The 15,179-nt window shown below is 39.5% G+C and overlaps 1 protein-coding gene across 1 annotated transcript; it reads left to right on the top strand.

Moving 5' to 3' along the window:
* The first annotated feature begins 331 nt into the window (after positions 1–331).
* CYBRD1 (cytochrome b reductase 1) lies at positions 332–15,095 on the top strand. Its single transcript, XM_080399054.1, has 4 exons — positions 332–692; positions 7,940–8,148; positions 10,609–10,763; positions 10,963–15,095. The coding sequence occupies exons 1-4, from the start codon at positions 506–508 to the stop codon at positions 11,261–11,263; spliced, it is 852 nt and encodes a 283-aa protein (XP_080255180.1). The 5' UTR covers positions 332–505; the 3' UTR covers positions 11,264–15,095.
* The last annotated feature ends 84 nt before the right edge of the window (positions 15,096–15,179 follow it).

Raw genomic sequence — 15,179 nt, 5'->3', positions numbered from 1 at the left:
GGTTACGGCTGTGCCGGCACCGGTACGGCACGTCTCTAAATTCCTGCACCCACCGGCCCTCGCCCACCGCCCGGCCCACCCCGCGGCAGCCGCGGCGCAGACCCCGCCGAGACCCGCTCCTGGCTGCGCTGCGGGGCAGCCCGGCCTGGCGGGCGGAGCTGCGGACGCCAGGGGAACGCTCCCGGCGAGCCCCTAAAAACGGGCTTTGAAACAACTCCAAGCGGCACCTCCCCGGGAAGGAGCGGGCTGGGGCGGCCGGCGGAGGCTGGCCTGCCGCCGGGCAGGGCGGGGGGTGCGGAGGGCCGCCCTGCTCCCGCCCCTGCGGCGCGGCCTCCCCGCCGGCCGGGCTGCGCGCTGCGGCCCGCCACCGCCCGCCGCCCCGCCACCGGCCCCGCCACCGCCCGCCGCCCCGCCACCGGCCCCGGGCCCGGCCCCGCCGCCCGCCCCGCCCGCCCCCCCCCGCCCCGCCTTCGCGGCGCCCGCTGCCGCGCACGGGGCTCGGAAGATGGAGGGCTACAGGCGGTTCTTGGCGCTGCTGGCCTCGGCGCTGCTGGCCGGCTTCGTGTCGGTCATCTTCTCCCTCGTCTGGGTCTTCCACTACCGCGAGGGGCTGAGCTGGGACGGCAGCGCGCGCGAGTTCAACTGGCACCCCGTCCTCGTCGTCACCGGCTTCGTCTTCATCCAGGGCATCGGTGCGTGGGGCCCGGGCCGGGGCTGGCAGGGGCGGGGGCGCGGCGGGGCCGGGGGCGGCCGGCAGCGCTGACAGCGGGTCACCGAGGAGGGACAAAGGGTCCCTTGTAAGAAGCCCGCAGTGCCGTGTGTGTTTCTCCTGCGAGCACTTGTGTAGCCTGGCCGGGGATGGCCCGGCGCTCGGAGCGCTGCTGGCGACGTGCCGCTTCCCCGCCAGCCCGGGTTTATGCAAAGCTGCGGGTCCACACGCCAGGAATGCCCCCTAGGAAAGTTTTGGCTTTGGCTCCCGCTCTTCTGGCTCTCCCATGTCCCAAGAGGAGAAAGGGAAGCTCAGTACCACTGAAGCCAGATCCAGGATGGGGGTTGTGCCAGAGAAAATGTAGCGTCATAAGCATCGTCCAAACGCAGTTCATCGGCCCAGACTTAGCATAAATTGTTTCGTAAACCACAGCTTTTAAATTCATTCTGAAGCCCGTTGCCTAAATAATATAAAACGATTACGGTGCAGTGGTGGCTTTGGGGTTTGGTTTGTTTGTTTTTTAATAGAGTATATGAACTTTTGATTGCACAGAGCTCAGCCTTGGAGTGGCTTTTAAATGCTTCCCATGACACTTACAACATGAACAGTATCTCCTTTTCCATCCCACACAATTAGTATGTTAGGTCTTAAGTACAGGGGTTGTTCCTCAAGGCCAGCAGGAATACTGGACTTTGAACTGTTTTTGCTGTTAGCGTAAGTGGCTAATTCAAAGAAAAAACCTAAATAAGACGCGCTGCAGTTAATAGTATCAATTTAGGAAAGAAATACACTGTGCTCCCAGTAAAGTTTGAGAAGCAGATAACGTTAGAGCACCACAGAGGCACTTATCTAGCCTGTGAATGTATTTAAATGAGACCTAAATACTGCAAAAATAAAGGCACCTTATTTAAGGTACCTTAAACCCCCTGAAATCTGGGAGTGTCAATTTTTTGCTGATGGCATTAAAACTTAACGGAGAAATCTGACACAGGTAACAGCTTCCCACAGTAATTTTTTATAAATTCAGTGACAAAATTCTTGCTAGTTTCAACATGAAGAGAACCAAGTGAAACATTAGTAACTCCTCCAAGAAAGGCAAATAAATATTGCAGAGAACAGTGGAAATTCTCCCACAGCTTTACCACTGACTTTTGAGGGGCGAGGACGGAGATTGTACTGTTCTTAAGTAACAAAGACCTCCTGAAGACTTAAGGTATAAATGTAAGCAGGAGTATTTTTTCTTTGTAACAGAAGATAAGCTCGAATTTTGTCTAGACAAACTTAGAATTTAATTTTTAATAATGTTACATACACTTGCTTCACTGCTGAGTATTATATTGCATTTGTCCAGCCAGAAAGCTTGTCCAGCACATCCGGATGTTCATTCCAGTGGAACATGGTTGCATCATGTGTGCTGGTTCATCTGCTTCGGCAGGAGCCTCGCCAGTGAGAGGCTGGAAGATGCAGGAGGAGGTGGCTGTCCAGTTCTGGCTATGAAGGGAATGTTGTGATTTGAACATGCACTGCAAATTTCGTTTTTTCAGTGGGTGTGGGGGGTGTTCTCAGCTTTGTGGCTTCAAGTTACAAATTGCTATTGAGCAATAAACAATATTTTGAAGTTGTTTTATGTAATATTGCTCAATAGGAAGTGTGATTTCAGGCTATAAATAAGCAATGAGAAACACCTGGTGACTTCACTAAGATCTGTACTGTGATCAAACTACTGTTTTTTTATATAAGCATAGGCTTTGCGAAGAAAGTAGGGGGGAGTTTTTCTGCAGGTTTTTCCTACACATTTTCTTTTTTTTTCCCCTCTGAAACTCAGTTTTTCCCTATGTCACAGAGTAAGAATGTTGCCTCAAGCCTTGTGTAGTTAAAGTTATATGTAAAGTAAATGGAAGTTTACCATAGCTTAAAAAAAAGGAACATATACAAGGAATTCATTGATAATAGAGTATTATTTGTATTTAGGGAGGAAATCCTGTTATATAACAAGAAAAGCAAAGCTGGAGAATGAAGGAGTATTGTGGTAAATAAGATGAAACAACATATATGATACCACTGTGAGTCTGATTCTAATTCGGCTGACAGAAGTCTGCCATTGAACTAAAAGTGATTTGGATAAGACTAGGGAACAGGATACCTCTTTCACACATACAAGAACTCTTTAAGTAGTTAAAAGAAGAAAGGAACAGCTAATAAATATCTTGGTTAAATGTGTGGAGTGTTTGAAATAATAACTGTATCAACTGTTTCTTGAGTTCATGAAGGTCTATACAAAGGACAGAAATGTTACATTGTTGTCTGTAGGAGGCAAAGGGGTGACTATAATTGCATATTAGGAAGAACATGTGCCCCGATAAATGTGTTGTATATATCTTGTCAATCAAATGAAAAGGCTGTAGGCATGTTAGTATTAATACTTACTATTTGTAGATCAGCATCTATAGGTAAATGATACCTGACAAAACACTGTCAGTGCACAGTAATTGTCCAGATGATTTTCTAGACTTAAAGTGGGAAAAACACAGGCAATAAAAGTCTGTGTGCATATTTGTAAAGCAACATTTTTGAAAAAAAAAAAAAAGATAGGAAAAAACCACATGTAAACACTATACAATAAAGTTGTAGGTTGACACTAGAAATCTTGAGAGATGCTTGCACAATTATATTGATAAATATCATATAACTTGTATTTTAAACAGGCTTAAAACATAAGGCTGTAGCCTAATGTCAGCACTATATTAATAAAAGAATACAACAGGAATGTTACTTAAGAGTTCTTACAGAGAAAAGAGAAGGAAAAATCCTGGTCTGCCACATTATCATGTGGTATTACAGAGTCAATTAAATTTCACCCGTATGGATGAAATTACTTAGGTGGGTGAGAGAATCTAACAGCTCGCTGTGGCTGAAATATTCCTACTCTTTTCCTATACTTCTTCCTTTCAGCTTTCTCCTTGACTCAGATTTCAACTTCCTACTGGTTGGTTTGTTCCAGCTCTGCCCCTCGTCAGACCCAAAAACTGAATTAACTCAACTAGCAGAAAACTAACACCCACCCAGCCACACCAAGTACAATTTTTGCTGGAATAGAAAGTTGAATCGCCTGCACAAAGGGTCTCTAAAGTGCCATAGATGGGAGAAGGGAGATGGTGGAAATGTGCAAAAGCAAGGAGAAGGAGTGCAAATATATCCTAAAGTAAGCAGTCTTTCATCTTGAAATCACATCTAAAAATAATGCTTGCTCTGAGTTATCTGACAAACATGATTACCTCTGCTTCAAACATAACAAAACAACTGTTCAAAGGAAAAATATCTAATTGCTGGAGTTGCTAACATCCAATGGGCTGTGGAATTCTCAAGAACTGGAAGGGCAAATGACTGCTGAGCTCTAAGGGTCTCATCACAACCAAGTTGTCAAGATGCAGGTAGCTCTCATGATGAGCTTGGCTTGAGTCCCTGTCATGGTTTAACCTCAGCCAGCTCACTCCCTCCCCCTTCGCCTCAGGGGGATGGGGAAGAGAATTCGAAAAAAGGTAGAACTTGTAGGTTGAGATAAGAACAATTTAATAATTAAAATAAAATAAAATAATAATAATAACAACAACAACAACAATTGTAATGAAAAGGAGAAAGAAAGGAATAAAACCCAAAGGGGGGAAAAAACCCCCATCCAAGTGATGCACAATACAGTTGCTCACCATGCACTGACTGATGCCCAGCCAGTCCCTGAGCACTGATCAGCTGGCTCTGACCAACTGCCTCCCGTTCAAATACTGAGCATGACGTTCCATGGTATGCAATATCCCTTCGCTAGTTGGGGTCAGCTGTCCTGGCTGTGTCCCCTCCCAATTTCTTGTGCCCCTCCAGCCCCTCTCGCTGGCAGGGCCTGAGAAGCTGCAAAGTCCTTAACCTGGTATAAACATTACGTAGCAACAGCTAAAACATCAGTGTGTTATCATCATTATTCTCATGCTAAATCCAAAACACAGCACTGCACCAGCTAAGAAGAAAATTAACTCTATCCCAGCCGAGACCAGGACAGTCCCTTTGAAGTCATAAATGGGCACTTGTCCATTCTGGTGTTAAAGTGGTTCCCAAAGAATCTAGTGGGCATTCAAAACTTGCTGAAGGTAAGCAACAGGATCAGCCAAGAAGGAGCAGGAGAGGAACTAGGTGGAGTGAAGAGGAACATTTCTTTCTGGCAGCTGCGAGGTGCTGTGCGGTGACCCCCCAGTGCACTCTCAGAGCCACGCTGTGTGCCTTCTAAGGTGGAAGGCATCTCATGAGCAATCCATGACATCTCCCTACAGCATGTGAAGCACATGCCAGTCAGAAATACACAAGAGCTAACCCTAGAATTCTGCTTTGTACGTTTGGCAAAGAACAGGTGTCCCATGCCACATACAAGATAATGCAAGACCACTCTCCCCTATGTGATGTGCTTTAAAATCAGAGATCGAAACAGGAGCTGAGATCTGAGTGAAGAAGCTGTGTCAAAGGATGCCTAGACTGTCAATTCTCTTAACAGTAGTAGAGTTGTATGTAGAGAAAGTTCTTCACAGGACTGCTTTAGCATGTCACCACTGAAAATGCTGTAACTGTGTATGTCCTTCTAACCCAGGCTATTTTCATTTTGAGATGAAATTACACATCATGTCTGAGTCAGCTTTTAAGGGCTTGCACCACTGAAAGCAGATGCTTCCTCCTATCCCCTTTGCTCCCCACATCGTCTTGCTTCTTCCTGCTGGTTATAAAAACATCAGTTACGACAAAGGCAGGGGGAAGCACACAAGAGGGGAACAGAAGAAATGGGACTAATCAACAGTCAGGTCTGCTCCAGTTGCAGTGTATGACTTCATGCACAGCCCTGACGGAAAGAGGATTAAACCAAATTGTACTATCATGCACATGTCCTGGGCTGTGGCATGTAATATGCTAATGCACAGGACTGTTAACAAGTGTCCAAACCATCAGTCTGTAATCTTTGCTTTCCTATCATACTGTTTATGGGAAACAGCCCAGAAAATTCATGGCCCAGACAGAGATCTGAGACTATGTGAACGTATGACTAGGGAGTTTGATAGTGATTTTGGACATTAAATCAACTAGATGACAGCATCTTATGCACCAAAGAAAAATGTTACACAAAAATTTTACTCTGGACTTGATCCTCTGAGATCAAAGACTGAAAAGTGAGACAAGCATTTACGCATATCAAGTTTACTTCAAGACATACAGAGTCCAGTACTCTGTTGCACTTGGAATAAATCACTGACAATACTATGGGCCATATGGTAAGATAGAGTAAGGAGGTTTTAATGGGAATATCCTCGTGGGACACTAAGGCTTGTTTGGGGCCTTTTGGCATACAAAATTAGAGATCATAATCATTAGTACTAAGTTAATTAATAATAGTCTGATGCAGGCAATTATGTCAATATTAACAAGGTATAAGACTACCTTGTGTCTTTTGGGGAACTGTTGGAGGTGATCATAAGCTTGGTGTGCTGAATCATACCGGTGTCTATAAAAATAATTTTAATTAATGTTAAACTGTCTTAAAACCAAGGCTTTTATCTTCCTGGGTTTGTAGGATTTACTATTGTTACTTTTAAAAAGTAGAAAGCTGAGAACTACCTAAGTACTGTATGCACTTAAATATTCTAAGAGACACTTTCATTCCAGTACTATATTTTCACACAGTATGTAAAAGCATACATTGATTTAAAATCTGATCGTAGTCTGGAAATTTCATTTGTGAACAGTGTTTTCTTTGTGAATTATTTAGTGCACTACTGTATTTCCTGGCATGCATCCAAGCTTAAAAAAAGTGTAAACAGACCTTGGAAATTAGTAATTTATTATTATTCATCATGACATACAGAATGAATATTTCTGTTTATTTTCTATAACCTATGCTTTTTGCATAAAAAGCTATGGTTATGCAGAAGTAAGGAGTAAGGCATATGAGAATCACTTAAGTAACTTCCTCATGTTTGCATTTATCAGGTAAAACTCTTTCCTGGTACATTAAGAAAACTATTTCTTGATGTTTGGAACCGGAACAGGAACTTTTTAAAAAACCTGCATATATTCATATTCTTTTTTTTTTTAGTATAGCTAATTGTGTGTAAATATTTTAATGTAATTTCATAAGCAGAAAACTTAAATGAGGATGTGATGAATCAGATGAATGGAGCTCAGTCGTCTTGCTCAGGCAAGACATTAAGGATGTAGGTATTAGCCTTATTGGTCAAGTGATCAGGTGTCCTCGTAAATATTTGTCCCCTGTTATCTGAATATACTTATGGGCTGTCACACATCCAGAATTACTACCTAGCTTGTAATCAGATGTACCTGGGGCTTCAGTGATCTAATCTGGTCAGTGTGTCCCCCCTGTGGAAAGCACCTGGGTCATATGACAGGGAGGGGACCTTGGGGCAGGGAAGGAGCTGTGGGGACCTTGAGAAAAGAGCTTGGCAAGAAGCAGCCCTAGGCCAAGGTATTCTTACTACCATGTGGAGTTAGATCACTAGAATTTGTTGTTTTGTTCAGACTGGACAAAACGCTGTCCGCTAGTTATTAATGCAAAACCAGGTAAAACTCCCTTATATTCATCTAACAGTGGTGGGAGAGTTGTAGTTGCCAAATCCTTTGGTCTCTTAAGAGTCCGATTATGATTCCCTTATGCTGAGAAGCATTTTTGCATTTAAAGTAGTCCTATTAATATCAATGCAATGGATTGTCACACAAGTATCTACACAATTAGTGACAACAGCTTTATCCAAAGTTGGCAAAGAGAATAAATATTACAAAATAACCTTACACACTTTCTCAATAGGTGGTCTTTCGAAGAATTGGGCCCTGTTCCTCCCATCTGACTAGTAGTAGAAAAATCAAAATCCCGTGCAGAATCCCTGTTAGATCAATTTAAGGAATGAGGAAAGGATGACACCAAGTTTGCTGTTTTTTTTTAAACATGCTGAAGGTTTTATTTTAAACTAGGAAGAAATCTCCCTAAAGCTGTACTTAAGCCTCAGTTGTATATTTGGAATATGCTGTGCTATATGTAGGAGAAAAAGCCTTTTAATAGACTGTTTTAGAGGATTAAAGGTTGGATTTTCCTGTAATTTACAACGGAACTATGTGAATGAGGCATGATTATTAAAATCTGAGAGAAGTTACCCTGTAAGGCATAACATCTTGTTTCTGTTCTTTCTTCAGCTATTATTGTGTACAGGTTGCCCTGGACCTGGAAGTGCAGCAAACTCCTAATGAAGTTCATACATGCTGGATTAAATACCATAGCTATGATTCTTGCAATTGTTTCTATGGTAGCCGTCTTTGAATACCACAATGCCAGGAACATTCCTAACATGTACAGTCTGCACAGCTGGATTGGGCTGGCTGCTGTTATATTTTATTCCCTCCAGGTCAGAATCTAACTGTATTTATAAACAAGTTGTAAATTTGAAGAATGTGTTGAGTAATTCAGGCACAATAGGCCCTCACTAATACCCTCTAACTACTGGGATACCCATTTTATATTCTGTGATTTGGCAAATTAGTATGTACATGTGCAAATACAGTATCTTTAACTTCAAAGAAAAACGTATTTTAAAGCATATTTTGTTGATTTGCTGAGATAACGGCAGTTTATTTACTATTCAGTTATACAGTTGTGCGTTTCCAAGCTCTATAAACTGCTGAAGTTAAAGCAAGTTATTTGGTTTGTTGGCAGCATATTTAAATAGAGTTAGAGCTTTTATTAAGGAAGTCTCAAATGAAGTTATTGTTTTTCTTTTTTTCCAACTATCATTATTTTAAGTAGTCACGTCTTGGCCTCAAGACTTTTGTTTATCAGCAGAACAAGTGCAGCAGGGAGCAGTGCAGATCTAAAGGATCTGACATTTGAATGAGCTACTGCTGGCTAACCAGTTTTCCTGAATCAGCAAAACTTTGATAAATGTTCGTGTGCATACTTGTAACTGCTCTTGTTGGCAGAGAATTCCAGTTATCATAATCTAAAATGAGCTTAGTATGTTTTGCATTTGACATAGAAGATGAGCAGACATGCCGTGACATTTAGTGTGTACACATACAGATGTGATGTTTCTGCATATACATTTTGAATTCCCTATATTGTATTATTACACTATGGAAATTTATTTTGTTCCTTCAAATTATGATTCTTGATTTTTTTTTTGCCAAAACACTAAAAAGAAAAAATAAGACTTAATTATCTGGTGACCAAGCACAGAAGATCCCCAGCTGAGGGATTTGAACTTTTTTGAGGGTTCTGAACTTTTATCCTTCACTGCTCAGGCCAGGAGGTACAGGAAATAGTGTTGAAACAGTGCTTTTAATGCTTGGAAAAAAAAGCATATTACAGCATTGTTGAGTATATTCTTTATAGTTGAACAAATGAATGAGGAGCTATGTTAAGATTTTCCTTATCCTAATAATGCACTCATTTCAGGGCTGAAATGCTACTACTACTGCTGCTGTGTGTTGCTACTATACTGAATATCAGCACTTTTTCTAATGGTTAAGATAAAGAATTGTAAGATCTTAATTCTACTTTTAATATTGCTACCATAAACATGATCAATGGCTCTTAATGCCTTGCCTGTCACGTCAAGAGAACTGTGGCGTTACTTATGGCAGACTGGGATGTAAGTCTCCAGTCAGAGACTGATGTTTGTTAAGTGATTGAGCACTGTTGTTAAAAAATATTCGTAAAGTAGGATCTCTGCTAATAGAGAAGACACTTGGCATTTGCCAGAAATGGCATGTTAATCTCAGAATTGAAAAATTATCAAGGAGGGATGCTCACATAATACTATACCTACAGGAACAATAGTGTACATATATTGTATTTAAGCCAAACATATGTTAGTATAGTATAGCACAAGAACATACATTTAAGCATAGGGCAAAAATGTAAATAGTTCTCACAATGCTGTGACAACAGGAAAAGTAAATTCTCTAATAAGAGATTATCTTATTGCCATATATGGCATTAGCAAAACTAATATGAAATGCTATGGAATACATTCTTTTTAATGGAAAAAAAATGCAAGGAAAATCTGGAAAAGTAATTTGAGAGCTGGAAAAACTATCTTCCAGTGAATGACTTTAAAACCTCCAACTGCTTAGCAGATCTAAAGAAGATTAAGAGACAACTTGATTACAGTGTATTAAAAAGCTTCCCAGGGAGAAAATACTGGGTCTTTTCTCCAGCATGGAAAGACAAACCAAGGACTAAGACTGGAAGTTAAAGCAAGATGAAATACAAATTCATACACTATTTCTAATTTAGCAGCAGGGATTAATAATGGTAGAACAAACCAAAGAAGGGATGCAGCTTCAGTATTACTGGGGAAGCCTGCGACTGCAACCATGTGACATGATGGGTTATCTTCCATCACAAAATTAGTGCTACTGGGAGGACTCGTGTCCCCTGAATAACTTTATGCCACCACACACATCTTCACTCTGTAAATGCCAACTGATTGACATATTGAGAGACCAATGGCTTTCTAAAGGAATGTACTTTAATTTAAACTTTAATATATTGCTGAATTAGTGACACTAAAAACTTATGTTCCCAGTACTTAGTTTGGTTGCAGTTCTAGCGTTACTAGTAACTTTGGACATTGAGATTAGGTGGGATTATTTAAAAAATATTTCATGTCTTCTTCCCAGGGGCTAATCCTGAATTATTGGTTTGGTTTTGAAGGGAAACACATTCAGAAATAAAAACGCAAATTCTTCTCAAATATGTACCTGAAGCTGTCTCAAAATGGATTTTTTATGATGATTTTTATTCTGCTTGAGAAGTGTAGCTTGTTTCCCATATAGCTTTAACTATGAATCTGTTTTGTGTTTAGCTTTTCTTGGGTTTTGCTGTCTTTCTGCTCCCTTTTGCTCCAGTTCCTCTCCGAGCAGCGTTCATGCCAATACACGTTTATCTGGGTCTTACCATCTTTGCAACAGTGATTGCAACAGCTCTCATGGGAATCACAGAAAAGCTTATATTTTCATTGTAAGTATTTAATTTGCACTTATTAAGGTTATTCATTGCAAACTGTACTTCTTTTTGCACAGAATAATAACCACCTAGTATTGGGACAGTTTTGTTTTGGTTTGTTTTAAAAAGACCTCCTACTCAGCAGGAGACTGCTGGGTTTAGACCAGGATTATCTTTAAAACAACTGACCTTTTTTTCTTTTTCCCTTCCAAAGGAAAAATCCTGCATACAGTGCATCCCCACCAGAGGCAACTTTGGTCAACTGTCTTGGTCTTTTGCTTGTCATATTTGGTGCACTTATTTTGTGGATGGCAAGCAGACCCCATTGGAAGCGGCCCCCAGAAGAGAATGCTAAACTTCTGCAGCCCATTGGAGAGACTCCTGAAGGCACGGAAGCAGAATCCACAATGACAGACGGTAGTAATGCAGATAAATCTGATCTGAGGACCAATAGTGAAGCAGCCAGAAAACAAAACCTCAAACTTGATGAAGCAGGCCAACGATCAACTATGTAAAGTAACAATACTATGATACTGCCAACCCCTCCTTGGTTCCTTCCAATTTAGTTATATTGATAGATATATAGGTTGGAGTTATATTTTCAGTATGGCTTGCTCAAAGATACTCAAGTTTTCTGCATATGAATATAAATTCCAGTAAGTCCCAAATATATTATATTGGTTCATGCCCAGTCCACATTTAAAAAATGAGAGTGTGAATGACATCACATAATGGGAAAATCATAAAATTGGAAAATGTCTTAACTTAATGCTTATATCTCTTATAATCATGTAAAGTTAACAAGACAGACTAAATTTTGCTCTGAGTGATTTTGCAGGTTATGAATCAGACTCATGAAGTATACCAGACAGCAGAATTTAGTTGGTCACTCATAATTTTTCTGATAATGTTCACTTTTTTAAAGCCTTGATTTTTCAGGCTGATTAACCCCCTCACCAGCTGCTAAGATCTATAGGACTTGAGGTCACTCAGCAATTTGCAGAGTTGCACCATAAAAATGTTTAGTCTAAAATTTTGAATTCAGATCTTTAGGTTACCTTTAAAAACTTCTATGTTGGGTGTTTGGGGTTTTTTTAATCAGAACATATCTGTTGGACTCTTAACTGACTCTGCCAAATATATTGTATACAGACAACATCTGGCTTTGGATTATGCACAATCATTACTGAAAGCGAAGAAAACTGTAAGACATCCAAATGCAGAATTTGTCTTATTTGGAAAGCTACATATACACACTTAGGAAAATATGTATCACTTAAGCCAAGTCTTCCTTTTCTCCGAGAAGGTAGTATTTTACTATCTTATTTGATTGCATGGTTCTATTGATTTAGAGCATAGACTAGAAACTAGGATGTTATAAACCAGAGAAGACTGCTAGCAGTCTCCCAGAGGAAAGGAGCTTGAAGTGAGACATGCTTCCTCCAAGAAACAGCTGAGCTTTGCTCATTTGATTAAAACACTACCCATTTAATGAAAGCCAAATCTCAAAATCATTATCGTGATGGGCATGAAGACATACCTTAGTCTGTAAGCAAACTATATAAACTCTATGACTTTTTTATTTGAAATTAAAGTGTTAAATAATGCAGTTTAAGTCTCTACTGGCACTTTACTTTTATAGCTCTTTCTAGAAATTAGAATATTAAAGTATTAACCTCATTCATTATTTTCACAGATATAAACAATATTTATATTTTTATTAGTATAGAAGAATAATTATGGTAGATTATTTTGATTGCACATGGCCAAAATTGTGAGCCTTTCTATTGTAATCTCTTGTAAAAGCTGCAGAGCCCACTACAAGTCCAAATTTACCACTGTGCTGCAATAAAGACAGTTTCAGGCAGCATATAATTTCCTATTTTTTTAAAGACTACATAAATTTTTATCATCTTCAGCCTTTTAAAATGTTTAAATATTAACCTTTAGAAAATATGCAATTTTTGTAGTTCAGTGTTGCATTAGTACAAACAATTTTGGTCATGAGTTATTTTGCATCTTGTCTGACAAGAAGCACCTCAGTTCCTGTTACTTGATTTGTACTAACATTTGATTATTTGCTGAATGTGTTATAAAAAGCTAGCACAGTAAATTATTTGAAATACTTTTCTGCTGTACCATTTGGTACTCAAGGACTACATCCCCAAGTTCTGGGTTTTCACTTACATACATTGGTGGGTGACTGCAACCCACCTAGCACTAGTGTATTGTTTAATTTGAGAAAACGGCTGTTTTTAAATGCACTAGCACAGAATCCAAGTATGACGGAAGGAATACTAAACTATTGTGTGAGCATTCCTCCAGTCCCACAGCATGCAATGGATCAGACAGCTTTTTCCCTGTGTTTTAAGTTCCACACAATTATCTGTCTTCCCTAAAAATGTTCTGTGCAGCTTCAGCATAAAATCCATATAGTACTGATAGCAGCTTTCTGAGAGAAAAACAAGAACGCTTGTTTTACACGACATTAGTGCTCACCTGACACAACGTGATTATGTTATGCATCCTATTACAAATTTATATATTGAACATTAAGTAGGAGGAGGGATTAGCAGCAGCTTCTGGAGAACACTGAACTGTGCTGTCTTCTTCTGATCTTGTTCTGTTCAACAAGTCTGCTTTTATTGGTGAGATCAGTAAGCATCTTACAGCTGGTGGATGCACATTTAGTCTTTGTGAGAGGTGCTGTATTAATGCTTTTGAAGTGTAACAGGTGAAGTGAATAAAGGAACTCAACTGTTCTAGTAATTTACTGTGCTAGCTTTTTATACTGCACTCACACAGGCGACAGCCTTTGAAGTTAGTATGTATTGGCCTGTTACTGTGTCTCATCCACCTGTGAAAATGAGCTCATTCAATACTTGCATAGTAGTAAGTCATCTGTTTATGCAGAAGGTAGACAATTGTCTAAGGATGGTTCTGGAAAAAACTTTAACTGTACAGTATATTGGGGAAAAAAACACAAAATCTGTTACTGATTTTGTTACAACACTGACTTGGATGTATTGAAATCAACTGCTTTTAGGTGAATGGTTCTATATGCTATTGAAGTTAAGCTATAGTAACCAGTGTGCCTTCTGTTTTCCATTTTATTCCATGTACTGTACTATTCAAGTGTAATGATACTTGAAAAAGAATGGTGGCATTTCTTTACTTCTCTATTCTGATGATACAAAACTAATCAAAAATCAAGGATTAGCAACCTTTTGAGGGTAGTCTGCCAGACTATATCTTTGTTTTTTCAACTTTGATGTTAAACATCATAGTGGAAACTCAGTGGGAGCTGGAAGATTCCATGCTGGGAAATTATCATGATCAGTGTTATCTCATGTGTACGAACTGTGGGCTTCTGGCTCCTTTGGTCTTTGGAAGATCCCAGTGAGATGCAGTAGCTATGAGCTCCTAAACCTTGCTCAACCTTGCTGCATGCAATTTAAAACAGATTCAACATGCTATAGGCTTTTAGCTTCTGTTCTAAACTGTTTTAAAAGGTCTTTAAGAATCCTTGCAACATATAAGGTTAGTTCAAGTGCTAAATAAAAATACATTGGACTTTGGAGAGTAATTTTCTCGGAAAAAAACCCAACCCATAGTCCTAAAGCTGCTTCTCAAAGTGGCCTTCCATTAACTTCCCTTTCATGTAACTTTTCTTACCTGTACTTACAGGTAATAGCAGCGACACAGGAAATAAAAAGGTGTATTTTCAAAGATAGAAGTGGCAGGTAGAACTTCAGGGGTTTTACCGGGATTTCTGTGCACATTTGAAAATCTTCTACATTGTTGTTTTTAGAGGGACATGACTGTAGAACTTACATTCCAAGTCTGGATTCCTGTAAAAACATAGGAAGTTACAAAAGCTAACATTAAAAGTGCTACCTTTTTAAGATGCCTGAAAAAAATACTTTTAAATGTATTTACATGCTGTCATGCAGTAACAGAAGCAGAACAGTGTTTCCAACATGAATAAAAGTGAGAAATGATGGTGCAAATTAGACTTTAAAATTGAATGTACAGTAATTACACATACACTTCTTACTACATGTAACCAAAAAGATTGCTTATGATATTGTAAATATGGATTACTTGTTTACGTGGATATTTTATTGAGAGACTAAAAAGATATTGCCAAATATTTTCTATTTCAGAAGACTTTCTTTTGCATCTATTTCAGAAAATTCCTTCCTCTGATTCTATCTGTTCACGAGACCATAAAGAATTATTTTGTTACTCGCAGTACTTATTTGTAGATGAAAGCAAATGTTTAATTACAATGTCTATTTTCCTTATTCTTTTTTGTATGTCAATAAAAATTATTTTTCAAGCTTATGATACCACTGAGTACAGTTTTATATTATTATACTAAAATACAACTTTCTTAAATTTGGCAACAGATCAAATTATGATTACTTT

This window comes from Falco punctatus (genome assembly GCF_963210335.1).
Source record: "Falco punctatus genome assembly, chromosome: 8".
NCBI lineage: Eukaryota > Metazoa > Chordata > Aves > Falconiformes > Falconidae > Falco > Falco punctatus.
Note: the sequence above shows the minus strand (reverse complement) of the source record. Positions and strands in the feature narration are given on the sequence as shown.